Below are 26587 nucleotides of genomic sequence, written 5' to 3'. Positions count from 1 at the left end.
TTGATTCAAGAGTGAAGTAACTTTTCAGTTACAAATACTACTTTTAAAAAGATATAAGTACCATACTCCAGGAAATTCTAGATTGGCTTTGTACAGAGTAAATTAACATAATACAGACTGTCCTTTGAAAGGTCTGCTTTAAAAGGCTGGCCCTTTGGCTGTGTCTGGGAACTCAAGTTTGAGGAGAGTTCTAATCAGCCTGACAAAAATGGCTCACTGTACCTAAATGGTACAATGTGGTTTATGCTAAATAAACACTTTCTTTCTGGGAGTCTTGAATTCTGGTACATGCCAGGCAGAGGGTGTCTACATGACCAGCCACCTTGGGCACTGAGTTTCTAACAAGCTTTCCCGGTAGACAACTTTTTACATATCTCGTCACAACTTCTTGATGGGAGAATTAAGGACATTCTCTGTGACTCCAATGAGAGAGAACTCATAAAAGCTTGTACCTGGGTTCCCCTAGACTTATACCCATGTGCCTTTTCCCTTTGCTGATTTTGCTTTGTATCCTTTTACTGTAATAAATCTCAGCTGATATTACAACTGTATGCCAAATCCTATAAGTCCTCCTAGCAAATAATCAAACCTAGGGGTGGTCTTATGGACCCACAAAACAGGCTCTCCTCGTCCTAGATTTGAGTCTTGCCTCTGCCACTACTAACACTGTGAGACCTTAGGAAAAGAGACTTAAGATCTGCAGGGATATTTCTAGGTAATTAAAACAAACAGACAGGGGCTGCAATGTAGACTAGCTAACATATAAGGATCCCTGTAGTTCCCAGAATCCTTACATCATGTGATTATAGCTAAATACTGCCCTCATAGATTAGAGTTCAAATAGTCAACTATATATCAACAATTTTCTCCCTCATACAAGTCAACATTAACTCTCAGAAATAAGTTATGCTCAAACAATACAATTTAGTCACAACCTCAAAGTATTAGATTCCTTCCATTTTCTTAAATATTAAAAATTTGTGCCAGATTTGTTTTACAGATGAATAGTAACCAAACATGACATTCCAAAATTCTGATGTTCTTTTATTAGCTACAACTATGCTCTAGATACAAGAGAATTCTCAAATAACCCAGCCACACCAATTATAAAATTTAAAAGGGAGCTGATGTTTTATGTCAGATAACTGGAAGATTAAAGAAAAAGCAATTCCCTCTAACTGGATGCCCCGATGATTTCAACTATCTGAACTACACATGAATGCTCAAAGACTTGAGACAATATTGCAAGTCTATCAAGTAAGATAAAACACTTCCTTTTAAAATAAATACCTTTTACACTTTGCCGTGGTTTAGAGGATTTCTTCTCCTTTAAAATCTGATTTTTAATGGATTTTTGTTTTCTTTTCTCTTCTTCAGCAAGAACTTTCTGAAGCAAATGAGCAAAAAAATCGAAGTCAAAAGGGCGCTTTTCCTCTGTTTAAAAAAAAAAAAAGAACCTTCAAATTTTTATTTTAAAAAAGGACAAAACTTTAAAGCTTTTTAAAAAAGTATCATACTATCAAAAGCAAATGGGCTTATCAGCAGGAGAATGAATAAGCAGCTCTAGTAACTATAGTACAGTCATACAACAGACAACTGAGCAATAAGAAGAAACAAACTATTTGTCTTTAAAAAAAAGAACTACTGATAAAAGCAACAATACAGGTGAATCTCAAAAACACAATGAATAAAAGCAGCCAGACACAAAAGAGTACATTCTGTATGATTCCATGAATAAGACATTCTGAAACAAGCTAATCTACGATGATTCAAATAAAAACAGTGGTGGTCCTGGGTCAGGATAGCAGCAGAGATTGACTAAAAAGGGAAATAACGGGCCTTTCTGGAATGATGAAAATGTTCCATATCTTGTTTAGGGTAGTCGTTACACCACCGCTGTCAAAAGTCAAACTACAAATTACACTGTGTGTAAACTATAAATCAACTTTTAAAAAAGCCTAGGACCAAGAAGTCCTCAAAAGCCTATGTACCACCATATGCTCTCTCTTTACCACATCCTTTCATTATTAACTCTACTCTTCCAAACAGCAGCAAAGAGGGAGGCAAATGAGTATTAATCAGGACCACTCTCACTAAACACCCATCAAGAACACTATTATCAGAAAGAGCAATCTGTGAACAAATCAGGAATAAATCCACTACAGGAGTTAAATCTTTGCCTAATGTCTACTCTAAAATATAGTGAATAAATACAAAATGGTGCTCTATGTACATAAGCTCCAAGATGGTTTGATTACAGGATGATCATAAGAAGGCCTCAGAAAAAGAGGTATATGCCAAAACAAAAACAAATTAGCGCTAAGAAACCTTGCCCAAATCTGGGATTCCTAAAGGCCATTTTATTGTAGACCCAGCCTTTAGCTGTTCTGACCTTCCACAATGATGATTCTAAAACACACAGAACTAAAATAATCTGTAAAAGGTTCTCAGAGAGATTCAAAATTTAAGTTCTAAAAAACACCATTTAGGTTATTCTTTTTTTTACTTTCACTACAAAGCACAAAAATCAATGAATTGTAAAGGTATCTACTATAATGGTTTTAACAATGTTTCTGCACCCCACAAAGATGGTTTACAGATTTATAAATTATTTTCTGATTATAATGAGTAAAACATAATGAAAAATTTCAGGACACAACTCTAAAATGAAGAAGGTTGAGAACCACAATCTTCCAGATCTTCCAAGGGCCATTCCTGGAAGTGGTTTCCTTGAAGACTCAATATAACATTGGGTATAGAGCCCACTCATCTACCTTAGTGTTTACTCAAAAAGTAAACATATATGCTGAACGACCTAAGTCCTCTCTTCAGATTTTTTTTTTTCTGTCTACAGCCACACTACCCTGAACAAGCCCAATCCCATCTGATCTCGGAAGCTAAGCAGGGTCAGGCTTGGTTAGCACTTAGATGGGAGACCACCTAGGAAGACTAGGTGCTATAGGCGTAAAAAATAAAAAAATAAGGGATTGAAAGCTGACAAGATCCTTGCAATCTGTGAGGTCAATCAAGGGTTGCCTCGCCTAAAAAATTTTTTTTAAAAATAAAAATATAAACAGATTTTCTTTTTCTAAGATTAGTACTACAGCAAATAGACAGTGAATATATCTGTTAATCATGAAACGTTGATAATTATCTTCCAAACACATAGTAACTACTTTAAATAGGACATTTAACTCTGATTTTCTTTACAGATCCCTTGATGTCTTTCTCTGGACTTGAGAAGAAAAAAACTGTTAATTTTAATGAAGCTGAAAGGTATACATCATTCCTTCAAATCAGGTCTAAATTCAAATGTCATCTCTTCTGATAGAACTTCCCTGACCACCCAATCTATATATTCGTCCACCTAATTCCTTCTTTTTCCTTTTTCTGAAAAATTAATCACTATCTGAAATTATCATGCTTACAAACCATATCCTCTCCCCCACCCAATTAGACTCAAGGCTCTAAAAGCAAGATTCTCATCTGATCTGTTCCCCATTATATCCTCAATGCCTAAACAGTGACTAACACGTTGCAGGTGCTTAATAACATTGATTAAATAACTGAATGACCACTGGAAGTAATCATCTATAGCAGAAGTCCTCAACTCCCAGGCTGTGGACTGGTAGCAGTCCACGACCTGTTAGGAATCGGGCCGCACAGCAAGAGGTGAGTGGCAGGTGAGCAAGTGAAGCTTCATCAATATTTGCAGCCACTCCCCAGCTCTAGCATCACTGCCCTTAGCTCCACCTCAGATCATCAGGCATTAGATTCTCATAGGAGCACCAGTCCCTGGTGCCAGAAAGGGTGGGGACCGCTGATCTATAGTGTATCTTCCAGCAACAATTAACTCCTTCTTGAATACAGCTCCCTCAGAATAATGAGCACTTAGAAATGGTATGTTCATCCATCTGTAACTTCTTGAACTCAGAACTCTGCTCACTTGCTTCTTGATGTTTTAGCTAATCCCTGACTATAAACCTGTATCAGCTGCCAGACCCACAAGGCTAAAAAAAGTTTCCAATCTTATTCTTTCTAAGATAATATAAAGACAAAACAAATCTAAAACACGATGAAACCAAAGACAAAAGATTAGTCGCTTTTTAGGATCTCCAAATGATCCGTTGTAAAAAAGCTCTTAATACTTACGGAATGCTTTGTCTATTCTCCATCCATTTGTTTTCTCTTCCCGTTTAAACTTATTCTGTTAACAAAACAGAAAAACTTATAGTAATTTTCTGCCATTAAACAAGTGAGGATTATGTTTTTTAAAAAAATAAGCATTAAAATGAACCTCTTATAGTAACATCATTCCCAAATAAATGTCTTTGCCAATAGGTAAGTTACTTTCATTTTTAGCTTTTTAAAAATAGGGATGAAAGATTTATACAGAGCTTCCTGATCCTCTTTGTGATCAATAACATGAATCAGCAATAGAAGCTGGATTTAAAGGATAGAAAAAATAAAGTCCACTAGCATGGAAGCAGAACAAACCTATAGTTAATTAAGCTGACCAGTATTAACTCTCTAACAACTTACATATTCATACCAAGTTCAATCTCTTACATTATTATTCCAATATGTTTTAATGGCATGGAGATGAGACTGAAATGAAACAATTAAGCAAAATTTTGAAGCAGGCCAAGTTTATCTTTGGAATCTTCTTTATATTAAGGCACATTTCTTCATATCCCATTCCCAGTTCCACTCCAGATTAACTCCATTACAATGGAGATACAAGGGTTTTAAGACTCAATCCATCCTTACATCATTAGGATGTCTGAAGGCATAAGTTTGTCTACTGATTTTTCTCTCTCCTGGAGGTATATGTATACCTATAAACGTAATCCAGACACTGTATATGTATACCTCCAGGAGAGAGAAAAATCGGTTAATCTCTCCCTTCTACAGATCAGTGGTCTAAACCTTTTATTAAGAACATAAAAATTAAACTTTTTATTGAATAGGAAAAAGCACATAAAAGAAAGGAACTAAGTAGTTACTTTATGGCCCCCTTCTTTCCTCCACAAGAACCTAACCTTGAATTTTAAAGCAATTATTTTCTTATATTTCCTTACTGTTTATCATTCAAGGGTACATCCTTAGGCTTTGTAGTTTACCCTTGCCCATTTTTTAAAAATTTCATATAACTTTAACATCTTTTAAACTACAGATTACTCTTTTTCATTCTTTATTTTTCTTCATAAAACTTATCACCAAGTAATACAAAAGTTTTCAAGGATGACTATCTTTCTCCCTTAAAAAATCATATTATTCTTTAAACATCTCAAAAGTTAACAAAAGTTACATCCATAAAAAGTGACAGGCTAAATTAATCACTAAATTAAACATCCTGAGAGAAATGCCAATAGGCTTTATGCATCATCCAGTTGTAAAATATTGCCACATCATATTTTATCTAACCGGGAATAGAATTCAGAACAATTTAAAAGTCTGTTGAAGAATGTTTATTAGTAGTACATTAGGTCAAACTGTAGGTCAAATTTCATGATCACAAAATAAATCCTATATTCTCGACCTCTCACCCTGACAATGTAACTGGTTACGGGTTTGTCCCACACAATCCAACCACACTGTAAATTAACAACGAACAAAATAAATGCATCAACTATTTCCAAGCACTGGACAACAGGCAGAACAAGAAGGACTATAAATCCATAATCTCGGACAGAAGGGAAACATACAAGATATACTAACATTCACCCTGGCTCTCTGCCAGAGCTAAATTTCCTAACCAATGAAAGGGAGACAAAGGCCAAAGAGAACACAGAGATCCTACTGAGCTTAGGAGTAGAGAATCCTCAGGGGCAGGGTACTAAAGAGAAGACAGCTATTTAAAAGGGAGCCTCACAAGCCTGGTGGAAGCACCCCATGTCTTGGTCTATAAAATATCTAGTTGCATATGCCCAGAGTATGAGGCCTAGTAGAGAACAGTTACTATAGGAACAAAAGCAGAAGGAAGATACTAGAAGTCACATAACACAGTAGGATGACAGATTTCTAGCCTACATGAAGAAAAGACTTTGTTAAAACCCAGACATTTACCAGACATCAGTAAAGCCATCACTTAGAAATAAAGACCACACTCAAGAATGGACTTTCTCAATCAAGGTTCTAGCATGAGACTTAAGCCCTAAGGCCCTAAGGCACCCACTTTATGTAATAAATTACCTTCTCCAAGGAAGGTCATATTAGTACATGACCATCCTTGGAGAAACTAGAAAACAGCAACTCCATTTATTTTCTGTTGCTCAGATGAGAAATGTAGAGTTAAGGATCAGTCTAGAGCTGCCTTAAAACCAAGCCTTGAGAGGAATGAGGAGAGTTAGCAGTGCATTCACTGCCTTCTATAAACAAAAGTCAACACTCTTTAAAGAAAAAAAAAAAACATAATCCAGACACTGTACACACATCATCTACAATGGCCACACAACACACACACACACACACACACACACACACACACACACACACACACACCTTTACAGAAAAGATAGAAAAATGTGATGCACAGTCAAGGAAATAAAAAAAGTCAATTGAAACAGATCCCAACATGACCCTGATATTTAAAATAAGTAGACAAGAAAGTCAAAGTACCTGTTAAAAACATGTTTGAGGATTTAAAGAAAAATAAAAAATGACCAGATAGGTAAATCTCAGCAGAGAAATGGAAACTAAGAAAAATAACCAAGTAGAAATTACAGAAATAAAAAATATAATACTGAAATTAAACATTCACTGAATGAGCTTAACAGCAAACTGAAGACAGCAGAAGACAGGGTCAGTGAACTTATAATATGGTAATAGAGAAAAAACAGACTGAAAGAGAAAAAAGATTGAAAAAAAATGAGCAGAACTTTAGTAACCTGTAGTACAATGTCATGCAGAAAAATACAAGTAAGCAGAGTCCCAGGAGAGAATAAAGCAGAAAAAATATTAAAAGAAACCATCACTAAGCAAATCATAATTACACTGCTTAAAACCAAAGTTAAAGAATAAAATCTCAAAACAGTCACAGAAAAACAATCCATCACATACAAGGGAAGAATGGTATAAATGATGAGCGACTTTTCATCAGAAACACTGGTCAATGGAATATTTTTAAAACACTGAAAGGAAAAACTGTCCAAACCAGACTTGTATGTCCAGCAAAAATATCCATCAAAAATGAGACTGAAATACAGACTTTGAGATATGGAAAACCGAGAATTTTTCAACAACAGATCTACCTTTGAGACAGATTTAAAATGAAAAAACCACCAAAAATGGTAAACATGTAGCTAAATAGTAAAGACTAGTTTATTTTTTCTACCCAATTTCCTCTAAAAACAAAAGACTCTTTAAGCTAAAGTTAAGTTCATTGTAATGTGGGGTTTACAAGGTATTTAGAAGTAAAATATGTAACAATACAAAGATGGAGGGTAAATGGAATTATACTTGTAAGTATACGAGTAAAATGGTACAAGCAAAAATAAAACTAATACTAAAAAAATAGTTGACTACTCCAAAAGGCATCAGAAAAAGAGGAATAAAAAAACAGATGAAATAAATGGAAAATAGTGAGATAGTGGGCTTAAACACAGCCATATCAACTACTACGTTAAATATAAGTGAACTACATTAAATATAAGTGAACTAAATTATTACATAGAAATGTAAAACATATTTTGTTTTAATTTTATCAAGGGTCAATAAAAGAATACAATGAACGTTTTCTCTCACAGAAATGCAATATATAATAAAATTAAATTAAAAGGCAGAGTGTCAGACTGGATAAAAAAAGCATAACCAAATGTAAATCTAAACCACAATAAGATATCACTTCATACCTGTTAGAATACCTATTATCAAAAAGACAAGAAATAAATGTTGACAAGGAAGTGGAAAAAAGGAAGCCCTTGTGTACTGCTGGTGAAAATGTAAACTGGTGCAGCCTCTATGGGAAACAGTATGGAAGGTCCTCAAAAAATTAAAAATAGAATTATCATATGGTCCAACAATTCCACTTCTGGGTATTTAGCTGAAGGAAATGAAAACAGTAACTAAAAAAGATAATCTGTACCCCCATGTCACAAAAGCCAAGACACGGAAACAATCTAAATGTCCACTGATAGATAAATGGATAAATTGTGTGTATGTGTACACACATATATGTGTGTGTGTGTGTGTGTACACATACACATACACACATGAACAGTGGAATTATTATTCAACCATAAAAAGGAATGAAATCTTGCTATTTGTGACATGAATGGACCCTGAGGGTATTATGCTTAGTGAAATAAGTCAGACAAAGAAAGACAAATACCATATGATCTCTCTTATATTGGAATCTAAAAACAAAACAAAACAAAAACCAAGATTGTAGATACAAAGAAGATTGGTGGCTGCCAAAGGCAGGAGGAGGGAGAGGATAAAATGAACTGGAATCATAACTAAAAAAAAAAATTGTTTTAAGGAAAAAAGATAAAAGAAATCCTACCCCCCACTGCGATGGTATGACGAGATGGGGCATCTGGGAAGTAATTAGGTCACAAGGGTGAAGATCTCATGAATAGAATGAGTGCCCTTATAAAAGGGACCCCAGAAAGCTCTTGCTCTCTTTCCTCCATGGTAGAATACAATGAGAAGTCTGCGACCAGAAGACAGTCCTCACCAGAACCTGACCTTGGTGGCACCCTGATCTTGAACTTTCAGCCCTCAAAGCTATGAGAATAAAAGTGTTATTTTAAAAAAAAAAAATTACAAACCAATATCCCTCATAACAAAGATGCAAAAAATACTCAAGAAAATATAACAGAATTCAGTAACATATAAATAAAATAATACAGTATGACTAAATGGGATTTATCCCAGAAATCCAAGATTGGTTCAACATTCAAAAAGCAATGTAATTCACTATCCCTTTTCACTTTTCTACACTTTGCCCAATGACCCACTGAAACCACACTAAACTTTTAAGGGAATAGTCTAAACTATTTTTGAGAGAAATAGTCTAGTGACAAATTTATCATTAACTACTTAAATAAGCTCCTCTAGACAATGTCTAGCCTTCACAGAACTTTAACATTTTGTTCTGCTTATATCAAAGATCAACATTAGAAAACACATTAAAAAATATAAACAACTTCTCATTTTTTGTAGAAATATAATGACCATTACACGGCACAATGCTCCCCAGGTAAGACCAATCCATGCCTAGTCCAAGGGGAAAAAATAAAAGTCAGTATTTCCTAATGGTTCCTTTAATGAAGGAAAAAGTCCATGGTTGGATAAAGATCTCACTATCAATTTGAAATGTGTTATGGCAACATAGTGAGCACTCAAATGCACTTCAACACAGGAAACTTGTATTGAAGGTTCTCAAAAAAAGGAACTGTAAAACAGAGAAAGTTCATCCTTTTAGGCATACTGAAGCACTAATTGACATCACTGCTTTTGTTAATAGTGTCATTGGTTGTCCAACAGTTAAGGTAGCCTAGGAAAGCAATGTTAGATCAGAAAATGAGAACTATGTAACTTAGCATGCTTCTCTTCATGACTTCCTAGGAAATTCAGAAATATATTTTGTGATCAAAAAGCTGCCCTTAACCCAAATGTACAGTACATTTATTTTCCTTCTTCATTATCTAACTCTCCTTATATCTTAGTTTCAGAGGCTTTATTGGTACTCTCTCAAATACATTTTAGAAGTGGGCAAAATATAAATAAAAAATATAATACTACTGTTAAGGAAATTGTATTCACATTAGAATTAAGAAATATTACATTACTTTTGAGCTATAACAAGAAATAGGTTTACCAAAAACATAATAGTGAAAAAAGGTGGACTGAGATTTAAACCAAAGGTTAAAAAAATGTTAGTAATTTTTAGCCTCTTTCCAATCAACAAATGTAATGGGTTTACTTTACCTTAATTTCTATCCTTGCTCTGTGAGGAAAAAGCTGTCCAATCATAGAAAAGTCAGTTCCTACCATGCTGATGGCTAAAAAAAACATATCTGTTTCTGTAAAAATAAAAGATTTTGAAAGACTGAAAATTAATCTTCTCAATAATGCAAAGGTGAAATAATCTTATCTAAACATATATACTGAGCTAAAAATAAATTTGATGGTACTTAATAGTTTTGTATTAAAGTCCAGTAAATGTTTAGTCATAAAAATATGTATATATACTTCAATTTTATTGCAAACAACCTCATGGATCTAAAAACATCTTCAAACTTTTATACAGAAACATGGTGTAAGAAATATGCATGCTCATACTAAAGCAGCTAGAATTAAAAAAAAGAAAGAAAGAAAAAAGACATCCTGCATATCTGGTCTCTAAATCAGTCATAGCCTATACGATATTAGCACTACATAAGCAACTAAGATGTGCTTAGTAGCATGTGAAAGAAATTAGCTAGAAAAATATATAAAAAACTTATCAGAAGTAATTTCGAGAGACTAAGACTGGGGAAGTCAGAGAAGTAAAGAATCTTCTTGCTATATATTATTGTTGTGTTTGAATTTTTTTCCCAAAACTGTATTATTTCAATAATAAAAAATAAGCAACAGTATGCAACAAGTATTATATATTTTAACAGCATAATCTTTACTTTTAGAAACTTTATTGTGCAATACTATCTGAGGTAGAATATTATTATAAGCATTACAAACATTATAAATATTGTTAATTTTTCATTAAAGCAGTATTTGTTGTACAGGCATTTGATAAAAATATTCCCAGCCAAAATGACCATAATGCTAATTTCTAAAAAAGATTTTTAAGATAAAGTCAGAGATATAGTTCCATGGTGGGGGGAGGGGGGAAAGTACCAATAAAATTAGCTAAAGAAAAAATAACATAGTAGTTTGCACTTTATTTACTTAGAAGAGACCTGGTTTAATTCAGAAAATATTTCACTTCAACTTCAAATAAATGACCTACACAATTTAAAATGAAAATCAGTTACCTTTATTTGACCATGGTTTAGAGTAATAGTTTTTCCTAAAGCTTGAATATGTAGTTGTAGAACCACGCTCAAATATGGGGTCATTTTCCTCAACAACACAGGGACCTTTTGTCCTTAAAACTTCTACAGTTAAACTGAAAGAAACACATTTTTAAATAGATCCACACTAAAAACAGGAATGAAACAAATAGTAAATGATATCTGAATAGTGATATTTTGAAACTCATCATGGCAGAGTCATCAAAAGTATAATATACATTTGAGGTATGCATAGTTTCTAAGAAACCGCTCACTGTTACTTAAAATGTGATTGCCAAGCAGTAAAATAAATGCCAACTTTTTTTTCATCTTTAAAAGCAATATAAAATTAAGAAAATATCTTTGGACCACCTAAAACATTTGTTTTACTGACTTCTGCATGTCTCCTTTAATGCATATTATCTTATGCTAAACCCAACAAGAGATACTAAGAAACATATTTATGTTTTACATTCCTGCACACAAAGCAGTTAAACATGCTTTTAACTACTTAATCCAGTAAAATCATCACAAAATAATGGAAAACATGGAAAAACAATTACTGACAGTATTACATTTATGTTTAATTATCACAGAACTTATATGCTATGATTTTTTTTATTAATTAAACTGTCGGAACTTCCCATCCCTCTTTTTTATTTCTTTACCAAACTATCTTCTTTTAAAAATATATATATACTTTGGAAAGACAATGCCATATTTGAGAAATCTAATATCATGAGAAAATGAACCAGGAAGAGAATTAAACCTCACCATAACAAAACTCAGAAAATGCTAAACCTGTATTTCACTGTATCTTTAGTTATCATCATACATTAGAATATGGTATTAGTTAATAGCATGAAAACTTGAATACTGACTTCAAGACTGAGTCAATTTTTGAAATCTATCTTCAGTGGAGGACAGCATGAGATTAGCGCAACAACTCATTCCAATTACCAGTAAAGTTAGTAAAACAATGGTGGTAAGTTAATGGATTATAGGTCAGGAGTACCATCTTCTCATACAAAATATGAAGCTATAAAAATTGCTAAAAATTAGAAAAGAATCTAACATATCTATTTACAATATCCATTATGCAAATATAAACATTGTTGTCTAAGTGACAATAACAGATACAGAAACTCAATCTTTCTCATTAGACAAAGCACTTTAGTTCTTATGACACCACATCTCTCTCTTTTTTTACCTTTCTTCATCCAAAATTATAGAACCATCTTCTGCCACTTTTACTCGGGGAACCAGCAATGGGCCATCATCCAGGTCTTCTTCTAATTCTTCATTATCTTCAGTATCAGGAGTACTCTTACCTTCTTGCCTACCATATGTAAACATAGTTAATTCATATACCCATGAGAAATGCTTCTGACTACTATGAACTTCTAAAGTAAATTATTGGAAATCCAACATTTTATCTATTTCTAATTTTCCCTATAACCTAATTGAAAATACTATGTGTTGTTAAAGACATAGTTATAAGATTTTCTCAAATTTTATCTGGGAGCATTTAATAAGAAGCCTTTATTTTCTTTGAAAATAAAGAGAAATAAATGCTCATCTTTTCTATCTCAATTGACTATCAGAGTAAACCATCCAGGTATTATACAGTTAACAAAAAATAACTCTCACATTTGTATAGTACTAGTTTCCAGATCATTTTATTAACTCTTTAGAACAATCCTTGAGGATTGAGTATTTTCATACTCATTTGAGGCTTGAAGATAAGTAACTTTTGCTGTAGATTACACAACAGTAAGTGTACAGCAAGAGCCAAACAGTTTTCCAAATAACGACTCCAAGTCCAATAACGACTCCAAGTCCCACATACTTTCCATTTAATTACACTGTCTCCTTAAGGTTTTATTGAAACAAATATAACTTATAAATCTATAAAAAACGTAACTGATTTGTAAAGCTTGAGATTCTGTTTTAAAACAATGTAAACTTCAAGTAAAACAGTAATCATTACTTAATAAACCTTGAAGTAACAACCAGAAAATCCCAATATTTCTGCTAATTTGCCATAATCCCCCACCTTGAATTACAAGGCTACAATAACTTCCTAAGAGATCTCTTGGAGGGATTTCTTTGGATACCATCATGACAGTGCAATGTGGAAGGCAACAGGGAGCTTGCAAGAAAAAACTCTCTAGTGACATCAAAACTACACATACTACAGGACACCCTACATAGAATGCTAAGAAAGGGACAAGAAAGGGAAAGGAAAAGGGATAAAAGGGGGAAGAAAAAGAGAAAGGAGGGCAGAGGAGGGGAGGGAAGGAAAAGGAAGAGAAAGGAAGGGTACTATATACATGTTTGTTTAAATAAACATAGGCTAGACCTAGAATGATACACTAAAAAATTAGTAACATTTGTTGCCTGCAGGGAGAGGAACAAGATGGCAGAAAAACAGAGTTGGAAGACTTTTTCTCAGTACACTTTTGTTCCTTTTGAATTGTGTGCTATGTGAATATATTACTATTCTAAAGCAAAACAAAACCCCTTTTAATTATAAAAGCTTTCATTTAAAATCATAACATTGGTCATTTATATATGTAATACACAAACAGTGTAGGGATTGCTTACCAATTTAATCAGACAGCAACTTTTATTCTTGTTAGTGATTCTATTTAAAATTTCCTATCACATGAAATTTAACTACAAAAGGAAGTATCACTTGATTTCACTTTTTAAAAAAATGTACCCACACCAGAATATATTCAAAAAAGAGTGAGATAAAATGCTTACTCTCTCATCTGGATTGGTGTCAATGATTTTTCAGTTTTCTTTTCTTGCTCCAGTGAAGAACTATTAACCGCGAATAACAGAAAACTTTTTAATAAATAGTTAATTTATATTTTGTCAATTCTATGTATAGGCAAGAAGGAAATTATTTTAATTTGCATTTTTTTAATGATATACCATAACACTACTATTAATGATGGTTTGTCTCAACAGTCAATTTTTCAGTCAAAAACTTTTATCATCAAGTATAAATAATTTGTTAGGCCCTACGCAGGGAACTCTCTTACCCTCTAATTCCTCAATAAAGGGAGGCTCCCAGTCTGAATCATGAAGCAACCTAGTGGCTTGTCAAGCAAATCAAAACCTCCGTTTCTGGCCTTTCTTCGACTAGGCCAACGCCCTAGTGAACCTGAAAAAGGCTGTACTGAAAATATGCCACTACTCCTACATCCACTGGCTAAACCTTCAACACCACAAATATGAGATTTATCATAAACCCTCTGCTTCTCCAGGCTAACTTTGATTAAAGAAGCTTTGTTCTTGGAGGATTTGTTAATCAAGTGCCACTGCATTTAATTAAAAGAGCATAAAAATTAGATCACCCCTTTAGATCAGGTTATACTATACAAGAAATAAAAATTACAGTCATGATTAGAAAAAAGTTTGGTTATTTTTACTACATCTTTATAATATAAAAAAGAAAACTTATTTTTAATCTCAGAGGTGAAGGGCATCATTTTTCATCCCAAGAAAACAGTTACTTGAAATACCACTAATTTATGTTGTAAAATCCTATTTAAAAAGACATCAGGTATGCTATAAATTTTATCAACATGTTTTTGGAAAATATGAAACTGTACTCTAAAAATGACATTTAAATCACTACATACTCAAAGAAAAATGAAACAAATAAAGTTTACTTACATCATTGGATTGCTATCTGGCAGGTAATATATGAAGTCTCTCATAGTCATCTTTGAACGATCTGGTGGCCTCTGGCTTTCATTTATGGCATACTTGTTTTTCCATTGCTTCTAGATACATATATACACACACAAACACACACACAAAGATCCACTTTTATTTTATAAATATAGAATTTCAAATGTGCTATATTCAAATATACAGCCCATTTTTGCATTCGTTGCAAGTTCCTGAATATTACTCCTACCACAATTATGCCTACTCTTAGGGAAAACCTTATAAATTGAACATTAAAAAGTTGCAGCACGTTAAGGAATTTTAAAAACTAAAGTGACTGGGACTGGACAAAAACCCAGTGTATAAAATCATGCTCAGTGTGTGTGAAACTTCTATTTGTGACCTTCACCAAAAACAATGACAGATAATGAATAAAATATATAAAAGTTAATATCACGGAAATAATAGCTTAAGTCCACAGTGCTTCTAAATTATTCTGTTAAAAGGGGATACTCTATTAACACAAGGGACGTTATTTGGTTTTACTCCCCCATAAAAATGCTACATAGTCTACGGCCATGCCACCCTGAACGTGCATGATCTCATCTGATCTTGGAAGCTAAGCAGGGCTGGGCTTGGTCAGTAGTTGGATGAGAGAACACCTAGGAATACCAAGTGCTATAGGCTTTAAAAAAAAAAAATGCTACAGATGCTTACGCTTATTTTGTCTCTAAATGATGCCTGACTCACATAAAACAGAAATCTAGCAAGAAACAGTCAAAATTCTGATTTTTCTCTTACCTTCTCTTTTCTTAATTCTTCTTTTAACATTTCTCTCAGTTTTTGGGCTTTATATATTCGGTATCTGTCTGAGCATGGCTGTTTCTCTTTTGTTGGAATGGGGTTTGGCTGTGAATCTTCTTGATTAACTGTAGATAAGGGATGAGGTTCTGAAGGAACACTGACGCTAGGCTTAACCACTGTAGAAGTACTTGATATTCGCTTTCTTCTCTGTGAAACAGTAGAGGAAGATTTATTGGATTCTCCAACATCATTCTCACCATCAGTCTTTTCATCACTGTTGAAATTCAAAAAGAAAAAATAAAGCATCACAGATATTCCTTTAAATATTTTAGTTTTAAAAACTACCAGTTAAAAATCCAAAACAGTAAGATCTCATTACTAAAAATATCAATGACTAGAGATATATGTTCATTATGACAGAGGTTGCAATAAATATTTTGATGTAGTAAATCTTTTTTAATAGATCTGTAATGAAGACTGTTCATCTTTTCAAACTTCAAGTCCTTAAGCACATTAGAGCACATCATTTTATGTCATGCCAGGTCCCTCAAAAAACAACAAAAAAAAATACAAAAAAACCCCTAACTTACAGGAACAAAGCTTAATTAGCCAAATTTTAATCACTACATAACTGAGTTTTTTTATATTAAGTTTATAATCTATACTCATGTCCTCCAAAACTGATCTAAATCATCGGCATTTTACTTTAATTATCGACCTGAGAGCAGTCAAACTAAACATATAAAATTTTAAATCTCTGAAATATTTGTATTGCAATATTTGAATATATACATTTAGCTACATTAATCAAACCAAATTCTATTTGAGGCAGAAATCATTTATCTTTTGTCAGGCACACCTCTACTCATACAGCTATTAAACTCCTCAGTCAGAAAAAGTGCTCAGTCACTCTAAATCACATATTAGATATAGTTCAGATTGGATATAAATATTACAAGAATGGCCTGAAAGCAAGTTAAGTCAAAAAGAAAGAGGGTATAAGTCAAGAATTAAAAACAGTCTACTTTTTTCTTATGTTGCAGTTATTTTAATATAAAGGAAAAATGCCTAAATCTATAGTATACTTTTTCCAAAAAGTCTCCAGTTTGATTTCTCATCTCAGGCCTTATCATGTGACATATGCACCATCTGCATTTTGCCTAATTATGTTGAATGCACAAGGATAGAACACAAACTCTATAGATTTTTGCAACTAAGAAAGACTGACACACAGAAAAGAAAAAAAACGATAAAGTGTACTCCCTAAATGTCAACTCTAAGAATTAAATATCCTCCAGCTTAAATGTCAAGACTATAGACTCTTAATAATTTATTAAATTATCAATCATCATGCATTACATATAGTTAAAAGGATCTCTGCAAACTTTAACAGTGATTGGTATTTGTAACTCCATTTTGGGGAGGAATTTTGAAACAAATTCATGTAAGAAACTTGGAAATTACTTAGCATCGTTAAGCTAGCAAAATAACACACTACACCCAGCACCAGTTCAGGCCAGCCTAGGAAGTAGAGTCAAAAACAAAGGAATAAAATTTTACCTTCAAGTCACAGCATAAACAGAATTTATACTATTTCACTGTCATTCAATAGGGTTGGCTTTTATTGTTTTCCTCACATACATAGTGCAGAAACAGGCATTAGCCTGACATGTCCTTAATTACTTTGCTCCATCACCTTTATTTTAAACAAATAACTTTTTGTAAGCAACTATTCTGCCATGCCCTGTGCAATATGGTTTATATCAGTTATCTCTAATCTCCACAATAATTCTCCAAAGTAGGTAATATTATCCACATTTTACAGATGAGTAACTTCTGCCTGGGCAAAATCTACCAAATTGTTAAATTCTGTATAACAATCCTGAATCCAAATGCGATACATGACAAATCAGAAAACATGGTCACTATGTTAAAGGAACACACTCTCAAATCAAAGCAAGTACCCAGACCTTCTTTCCCTGACATAAATCAGCAGGACCAAAGTAACACTAGTCTTCTTTTAAAAATAAATGTTTTCAAAATTTAAAAAAAAACTACAGTAACCTAAATTTTCTAATGAATAGCACCACGTATGGATATTCTTCAAGACTGTTACATCTGGATTCCTCCCACGACCACTTAAGATATGGTCCCCTCCCCAACAATCTACATATCATAACAAATTCCATATTTGCCATACCCTGTGGTCAAAGGGACAAACTACAGTTTGCAGTGAGTTTATCCGGCCTCAACTGTAAGACTTAGTGCAAGCGACGGAGTTACTCATACGATAAAGTTCATCTGCTCAGCTTCCAATACACAGACCCGGAAAGGTGGAGCAGATAAAAATGCTCCCATCTTCAAGCATTTACCTCCTCCTGGGAGCCTCTTCTTGGGGCTCCGCTCCCCCGAAATCCACCGAGGGCACATCTGGAGGCTCCGCTGGCTTCGAGGAAGAAGCCACTGCAGGCTCCGGCGGCCTGGGAGCCTCTTGTCCACGTTGGGGATTGGGGGCAGTGGAGGTCCTGGCACCTGCCCCAGGCCTGACATTCGGCTTCACGCTAAGGCGTGCCCTGCGGAACATGGCGGAGCCACGGGGCCCGGGGAGGCGGCCCCAAGGCCGCTCTCAGCCCCGAGCCCCGGCCGCTGCCCGGAGAGGGGATTAGTAACTACGCCCTTCCCACAAGCCACTAGCCAGTCCAGCAGGCAGCTACCGCAGTTTCACGCCTCCGCCGCCGCCTCCTGCCTCCCGCCGCCGCCTCTTCTTCATGACCCTGCCACACTCAGTTTCCCCGGTACACCTTGCTCCCCGCCCTCAGAGGGCGCCTGAACTAACTGCGTCATCAGTGAGCGCCGCGGAATGACGTAAGACGCACATCGCCGAAGCCATGGTAACTGTCAAACTACAGAGTCTGAGTTACCTGAGAACCGGAAATAGAGACGCAAGGCGGTGGGCTCTCCCCTCTACAGGTGTCCTTAAGAGTTATTGAAAAGCGGGGAAGAAGGTAGTTAACTCCTCGACCCAAAATTTTATGAGAACTATTAAAATCGCTGGCCAAGCGCTGTTTTGGGCAGAAGTCACCATGCAAGAGTGATATTAACAACCATGTTCAAAGCCACAACAGCTGCTGCTTCCCTGCCGCCAATAAATAAATAAATAAAATTGCTGGCCGATTTTGTTTTCAGAGGGACCTTTAGAGCAGTGCCTGTTCACCAGCACATCCCCAGGGCTTAGAAATTCTAAATTGATGAGAACATAGATTAGAAACTGAAACTAGTTACTTCCTAGGTGGGGTATTGGGTTTCTGGGAAACATGTCATGGAAGACCATTCACTGCATATGGTTGTGTAACTTTTAATGTGAATGTATTACCTGTTCAACAATTACTATAGTTAAAACTTTGTAAATTAGTGTGAGTATTCTTAATCTGCCTTAGGAGGTAGCAGTAGAGTAATAAGACATTCTGGGTTGAGAAGAATACAAAAGAAACAAATGAACAAGATACTTTAACAATGTATTACATGCCATAACAGAAATATAAAGGGTAATATGAGAGATTAATAGGAGGCTGGCTTACTTAAGGTAGGATAATTAGAGAAGGCTTCTATGATGGAAGAAAATGGCCGGAGCTGAGTTTGGCTCTACAGAGTATGGGTCATGTTTGAACCTGCAATACAAATCCCCTGACTCATCTAGGGTCATGCCACCCCGAGATATCGTCTGATCTCGGAAGCTAAGCAGGATCAGGCCTGCTTAGTACTTGCATGGGAGACAACATTGGAATACTAGGTGCCGTAGTCATTTAAAAAAAAAAAATCCCCTGACTCATGGAAACACAAAGGCCCGACTGCCTTCTTGGAAGGAGAAAAGGATTCTACAAGAATGGCCTGCTACATTAATAACAAAATGTCAAAGGAATAAAATCCTGAACTTACTTAAGAGATTACTAGGTCAACCAGAGGGAGAAAGAGAGACACATGCTTTTGAGAATAGGAGAGCAAAGCTGAAAGCACAGAAAAGAAATTTCTCCAAGACTAAGAAGAGAATGGAGGTCCGTGGGTTCTGTGGGCTTTCTTCAGTATTCTGTGGAAGAAACAGGACCTCAGATACACCTAAAGACACTCAGGATTTTGACAAACCCCTGCTGAAGATGTCTCAGGAAACCTAGAGCTGCCAGAACCATATAGCTTTGGACAACATATCCTGGTATAAATTGAAGACACAAGGCCTTTCCCCAAATGTTCCTTTCCACCTAAGAGTCTAGGGTATTCCCACAATTCTGTAGGTAAGGAAGTCAATGAGTAAGATTTAATTTCCCCTTAGTAAAGGGATGGGAATGATGCAGGACAGGGCAAAGACCCCTGAGTGGGCAGTGGGGGGAAACTCAAGCCCTGCACTGAGAAGGCTCTTGATGGAGCATAAGAAAGAATTCAAACACATGCCAAAGTTAGAGTCAAAAGAAAAGTTTATTAGAGAAGAAGAAAAGCAAAGAAAAGAGAAAGCAAAGACAAAAAAAACCTAGACAAAAGAAAAAGCCCTGAGTGTCAGGGAATCCAGTTTATATGTCAATCTTTAGTTCCTGTTTTACAGTTAAAAGACTTTGTTTACTCATTTTCCTTTGATATGGACTTACAGTGAGGAAAGATGGGGGTATGTAGCATGAAAGTCTTGCTGGCAATTCTCAGCCTATGATCCATAGGTTCCCCACAGAGAATGAACGATTTCATTTTGTGTAGGGCACCACTTAAATACTCCACTTTTCCTGTTTTCCCTTCAGGGTGTGGGGAAATGGGTTGTTAGCAATCCCATTAAGCAGAAATCTTCCTTTTTTCTGCAGGTTTCCTCGTGGTCTGGCTGCAGGATTGATCAGCATATTGCAGTCTCTGAATATAGCTTGATTTAACATTTTGGTTCTCTTGCCTCCTCCCTACATTAGGAAGAGTCAGATTTGATTTTATTGTTAAATATAAAGTTGTAATATATTTGTTACACACCTGAATCTGTAAATTCTTAATGGCATCGCAGTAATTTTAAAATTCTCCAGCTTTTTCTGGCAGATATATCCAACATTCCTCATGTACATGGTGTACATCATGTGTATCCCTACAACTCAAAAACTATATTTTCAGCTGCAAAGAAAAAGCTCAATTAGACTGTAAATTAAGACCACATAAAGAAACAAGAACTCTGCCACTTAACCTTTCAATTCTAAATTCCTTCTCTCCCTCCTTCTTTAACTGATCTCTTTGTCTCTAAAAAAAAAAAGCCTGGCCAGAAAGTCAATCTTTCCCCCCCAGCTCAAATTACTCCAGAACAGGTTTGCTAAGTGCGGACACCTGACATGCAAACTGTATTGAGGAGAGGTGGTGCCTAAAAAGACTAAGCATGCAAGGCTCTGAGATTGAAATGACAATAAGAGCTTCATTATTGAATGCTATTGTATGCTGAGCACTTTAGTGCTTCATATATATTAATTCAATTAATGAAGGTACAACTACCTCCCCATTGGCAAGGAAGCTTTAATGCAATGAAATAACGTGTCCAAGCTCACACAGCTATTCATTGGTAGAATTGGGCTTTCAACCCAGACATCTCCAGAACTCTCAGTCTTCACCACGTTCTCCTACCTTCTCTAAAATAGGCGATTTTTATGAGGTAAAATAAGAATTAGTGAAGCTTGGTCATGTATACTTGGGGTCCATTGAAGTATTTTCTATGCTTTTGTATATGTTTGAAATTTTCCAGAATAAAAGCTTTTATAAATAGGGTAATTTTAGGGTGTCCAGACTAACTCTACACATTTCTTAGTTTGTAATGATTAGCGGAATAGATGAAAAAAATAGGTATCAACCAAATGAGCCATCAAGCATCTTTACAAGTCTGTTTCTAGCAATGGCAGATGCTCCACAGCTTTAACATAGGTTCCAAGGTTATTCTGGCTTATTCTGAATGCATGGCAAGACCGCATGCCCTGGCATCCTTTCCCCTTCACACAATCCAAGCAGAGCCATTAACCTAAAATTCATGAAGTATCGTCGACCATGGCAGGGGCAGTGGGATAAGATGGGAAATGAACAGACTTTAGAGTCCGTCTTAAATCTTTATCTCACTTCTACCAGTCCCTACCTGTTAAGTCAGTAGATTCTGGTATGAGTCTCAGTCTCCTCTTGAGTAGTGAGAGCAATGAAGCCTGCCTACCTTCATTGTTCTCGGGTTGGTGTGAGAATAGGAAGGAAATTAGTAAAGGGCGGACACTGCATTTGGCAGTTAACCCTCAATCTGTTGTCTGACATTTCTCCTCTTCCCGCCGCTGAAAGGGGTGAAGAAAGCTAGCGTTCTTTGTCAGAATGTTAGAATTGGAGCGTTTGTTTTTGTTACCCAAAAGTGAGGGATGGTCAAGCCCCAGTGCCCGGTACACGGCGGGGAATATTCACACACGCCTACTCCTTCCTATGTCAGAGGACCTGCTTTCTGGACTGTACCAAAGTTGCCTGGCAAAAGGGTCCAGAGCGCCGACTAATCGGCGAGCGCTGAGGTCTGCCCCGCCCGCCCAGCAGCGCACGCGCAGTCGCTCGCTGGCCACGCCGGCCGCTGTGGTCTGGTCTCAGGGGGCGGGGCGGTGGACTGAATAGAGGCGTCGCCCCACCGAGGGCCGGCGCGGGCTCAGCCTTCTAGAACCAGTGGTGGGGACCGCCGCAAAGTGTGCGACGAAGCCGTTGCTTTTCCGAGTCGCTCTCTTCCAGGCTCGGTCCGGCGGTCAGCATGGCCCGTGAGTGTGCGGACGGGTGGATGATGCGGAGGGGATCGTTGGGCGAAGAACTCAACGGATCACCCGGGCGCGTTTGGCCGGGAGGCGGGGGCTAGCTAGTGTATGCCCATCGGTCCAGCGGAGCGGGGACCCAGCTTCAATCAGCTGAGAATGAGGGACGGTTGGCTCCCGTCCGGCTTGAAAGGTCCGACAGATGTCTGCACCTCAGGTGCGAGTTTACATAGTAAAGAACAGCTCTCCAGAGGTGAGGTGTGTGGAGGCAGCCCCAGGAGGGGTCCTGGTTTGGAGGTGACTTGTAGCTGGTGCTTAAAATCATAAGGCCTAATAAAAACTGGGAGCTCCGACTGAGTCTTGTCCCTAGTTCTTTTGTTTGGCCCTCGCAGGTCATGTTTCACAAGCATCGGTATTTGCTTGCTTAACAGTTGGATTGTGGTGGGCCAACTTGTGCGAGGTGTGATCTGTGAATCTCTCCACGCACACCCCTCAAAAGCCAGGACTTATTTTGGAATTCTGGCCCATGTATACAGACGATTGGAATTCCCTTTTTAAGAGATCTGGTATTTACAGCCAGTTAACGCCTTGATCGGTATGATAATACTCTTAAGACCTTAAGTGTTTACCTGTAAGGTTCCTCCTGGTGGTCAGATCCGGGAACACCATTCAGTTCCAGTACTCTTCTGGCTTATCTATTAAAAAGCAAACTTAAGATACTTCTAAATAAGAGCCTTATAATGGAATTAATAGTTTTGGACATGGGAAAAGAACATGACTTTCTCTTTGTAGGTGGAAATCAACGAGAACTTGCCCGCCAGAAAAACATGAAAAAATCTCAGGAAATTAGCAAGGGAAAAAGAAAAGATGACAGCTTGAGTACCTCTCAGAGAAAGCAGAGGTCAGTGATACTAATGATATTCTCAGGTCGCTGAAGTTTTCATTTTGGGGAATGGAAAGCATTTTTTAAATCTTGGTAAAACTAGGCATAACCTGCAAGAAAGGATACCAGTTGAGTATCTGTTGTGTGCCAGGCATACGAAAACTATTTGGGGTAGTTACCATCCCAACCTATGGACGAAGAATTTAAAGCTCTCAAGCTATAATTTGTCTTTCAGAGAATCTCAGAGAACCATAAGAACTTTATTTAGCAAAAATAATCGAACACCTTCCATATAGTCAACTGTTAGGTACTAGAGATACAACATTTCAAAGAATACATTCTACCCAAACTCGTCTGGATGACAAGTGACACTATTATAGTGATAACTGTTAGAAAGAGACACAAAAAGTATAGTATATGTAGCTATATTGACTTCTGAAGATCCATTGAGTTGTAAAGAATGCAAGTACACAGCCTCAGTATAAGACTATATGTGAGAAATAATACAACTACAGAAATGCTTTGAAAAACAGCTTAAGTAAAATGCATTCATGTTTTTAAAAAAGTTAAATTTTATTCTAAAATCAAATTTTGTTGTCCACGTGGAATTTGGAAGTCAAGTGAGTAATTGACTACATGTGCTTCAGTGTGACTTCTCTGTGGTCTTTAAGCCTGCCTACACATTAGAACCACCTGGGGAAACTTGCCATCTACTCAAGTCTGTGTGCTATACCTAGTCCTGATTTAATTGGCCTGGAGTTGAGCATTAAAAGGTGCTGAAGGTAAATTTTATTGTATCTTAAGTTAAACCTGACTTTAAAAAAGCTCCTCAGGTGATTCTGATGTGCAGCCAGAGTTAATCATTATTCAGTGAGGTGGAAGCCCTTAACTATCATTTCAAACTTTCTTTCTATGACATTATTAAAATGATAAGCTTTGTTTAACTTTCTGTTTGCGCACATTGGGGTTAAAGTGAAAGTGATACAGATCACCCTGAAATAGTATTTTTATTAGAGAAGCTAGTCTAGCTTGCCTCAGTAATAACTACTGTTTAATAAATTCCCACTTCTGATAAAGTTCGGTGGTAGGTGTTCTATGTGTATTATCTCTATTTATCACAGTCCTGCTCAATGCATAAATAGGAAACTGAGGCTCTGAACCTCAGTAACAATACTAAGGTCATAGAACAAACACAGCAGAGCTTGATTTTAAACAAAACTATCACTATTTTCTATGATACCTCATTTCTTTGTAGCTGTCTTGTTTTCCTTCTCATTCCTTGTTTTTGCTATTGGCTTTGCAGAAACGTCTTACTGTCATGAACAGAGCTACTTATCTTGAATTAAAATATACTAAATCTATGCAATAACAAGATAGGAAAGAGCCTGGACTTTGAAATTGGACAAACCTTGGTTTTCATGCGATTTGAGGCAAATTACTTGGCTCTAAGCCTTTAATTTTTTTTTTTAAATCTGAAATGTGGGGCTAACTACTCAGAGTTGTTGTGAGACTTAATTGAGAGCCAGTAAAGTACCTGGTACATAGTAGGTGTTGAATACATAGCCATTTAATATGTATATATTTTTAATATAGATCTCATGGACCATCTACCCCAGGTAGTCTGCTTGTAGTTCACACAATATGGCATGCGGAGCTCAGCCAGAGACAGAAAGGATTAAGAAAATGCCCTGAATATCCTGCTTTTCTTTAGTGTAATACATTTTTAATCACTAGCTTTTGGGTTTTTTGGCTTGTAAGAAACTGAATTGTTTCGTAACATCTATATCCTAATCCTAGGTGCCAGTTAGGATATCTAAGAGACTTCTTAAATTCCCCTTTTTCAGGAAAAAGTTTAGTGAATTAACTTTGTTGACAACAAAGAGTAATTGCCATTATTTCTGCATATAGCTAGCTAATGTGGGATGCTTATATATATATATATTTATATTATGTGTTATATATATATATAATACGTAACTATTCCTCAGAACAACCCTGATATGTATTGCTCTGATTTTGAAAGAGCTTTGAGGTTATTTGCCAAGGTCATGATAACAGTGGAGATAGTATTCAAAATAATCTTACTTCAAAGCCTTTCTATTCTTTACTTTCTCATGCTGTCCTATCCATGAAAATGGAAAGACATAAATGTTTATATCTTCTTTTAAATTGTCTTCTAATACCGAATGGGTTGTATACAGAAAACAACTGAGAACATAATCAGCTTTTCTGTAAAAACTGATAGCCTTTTCTCCCATTATAGGGACTCTGAGATCATGCAACAAAAGCAAAAGGCAGCTAATGAGAAGAAGTCTATGCAGACAAGAGAAAAATGATGACTATTTGGAAAATGGTGCTACTGCGAACTAGGTTTATCATCAGCTCTATGATCAAGATTTTACAGAGTGAACAGTCATTACATATGTTGTAACATATCCTTATAAAACTATTTTAAACTTTACCTTTCAGCCTGACTTAGTGTGGCATTTCAGAACCATACTTCAAAGAATAAAACACTAACCATGCATGTGAAATATTGGTGAACATTATTTTTATCAACAGTGAGCATGTATATAATTTAGTAGAAAAGTGATGTGATCAGATAATAGGATCTCATAAATCTAGAGTCTTTGTCATAAACTTTGTTAAAGTAGATCTTTAAAGTAGGATTTATTGTATAATAAAATTTAAGATACATTTATCTGATTTTACTTTGTAGTCAGCTGGTTTACTTGAAGAATTTACATAGATAGTACAAATGACCTGGAATAGCAACTAAATGAATATAAACTAAATAAGGTCTCAGTAAGAGTTTTACTTATAGCTTTAACATTTTTGGAATAAGTGCCTTTTTTTTTAATAGACTTTATTTTTTAGAGCAGAATTAGTTTTACAACAAAATTGAGATTTCCCGTATACCCTCCGCCCTTACTTACGCATAGCCTCTCCTATTATGAATATCCCCCACCACAACGGTAAGTTTGTCGTAATTGATGGATCTACACTGACACGTCAGTACGTTGTTTACATTAAGAGTCACTGTGTTGTAAGTGCCATTTTTTAGTCTGTTCTGAAACTCTTCAAACACTTGTGACTTAATGATGGTTATTAATTTGGAAATATGTTAACCTAGAGAAACTAAGTTTTGAGACCTTGTTCTATTCTGAAGTAAATATGCATAATTATTGCAAAGAATAAAAATATCTTTGAGTAGTAAATGAAATAACTGTGAAGTATTATTCAAGTACTTGATTTTTTCACTTCATGCAATTCAACAAATTTTTACTGATCACCTAATATGTTTACCACTATGTTAATGGATAGATTTTCTAGAATTCGCCTAATACCTTAAGGTTCTGGTAATCTTGTGTTAGGTCACTTACCAAGGGTATCACCCACAAATAGGATAGAATTCTAAGTGTAACTAATACTAAATGAGGCCAACATAAAAT

At 35.8% G+C, this 26587-nt stretch overlaps 2 protein-coding genes and 2 pseudogenes across 7 annotated transcripts in view; 3 read left to right on the top strand and 1 right to left on the bottom strand.

The window, feature by feature from the left end:
* BDP1 (BDP1 general transcription factor IIIB subunit) overlaps window positions 1-18312 on the bottom strand; it is a 76113-nt gene extending 57801 nt beyond the window's left edge. For 3 of the 6 annotated variants that reach the window (XM_039870165.1, XM_039870162.1, XM_039870167.1), the window contains exons 1-9: window positions 17864-18075; window positions 15489-15765; window positions 14691-14800; window positions 13770-13829; window positions 12211-12339; window positions 10983-11116; window positions 9937-10031; window positions 4153-4207; window positions 1291-1434 (exon numbers count right to left, since the gene is read on the bottom strand). In XM_039870165.1, coding sequence (XP_039726099.1) covers window positions 1291-1434; window positions 4153-4207; window positions 9937-10031; window positions 10983-11116; window positions 12211-12339; window positions 13770-13829; window positions 14691-14800; window positions 15489-15765; window positions 17864-18075 — 1216 coding nt within the window. Of the gene's footprint in view, window positions 1-1290; window positions 1435-4152; window positions 4208-9936; window positions 10032-10982; window positions 11117-12210; window positions 12340-13769; window positions 13830-14690; window positions 14801-15488; window positions 15766-17863 lie in introns of all 6 variants that reach the window. The other 3 variants (XM_039870161.1, XM_039870164.1, XM_039870166.1) reach the window with 2 other exon arrangements.
* Window positions 2847-2965, top strand: LOC120608339 (uncharacterized; annotated as a pseudogene).
* LOC120608342 (uncharacterized) lies at window positions 15256-15374 on the top strand (annotated as a pseudogene).
* Window positions 18313-22113: 3801 nt separating the features above from the next.
* On the top strand, window positions 22114-26358 carry SERF1B (small EDRK-rich factor 1B). The gene is made up of 3 exons (XM_039870160.1): window positions 22114-22261; window positions 23045-23153; window positions 25399-26358. Exons 1-3 carry the CDS (start codon window positions 22255-22257, stop codon window positions 25469-25471), a joined length of 189 nt encoding a protein of 62 aa, XP_039726094.1. The 5' UTR covers window positions 22114-22254; the 3' UTR covers window positions 25472-26358.
* Window positions 26359-26587: the final 229 nt, after the last annotated feature.

Source organism: Pteropus medius, unplaced genomic scaffold (genome assembly GCF_902729225.1).
Source record: "Pteropus medius unplaced genomic scaffold, Ma_sr-lr_union100, whole genome shotgun sequence".
Taxonomy (NCBI): Eukaryota; Metazoa; Chordata; class Mammalia; order Chiroptera; family Pteropodidae; genus Pteropus; species Pteropus medius.
This window is presented reverse-complemented; position numbering and strand designations above follow the sequence as displayed.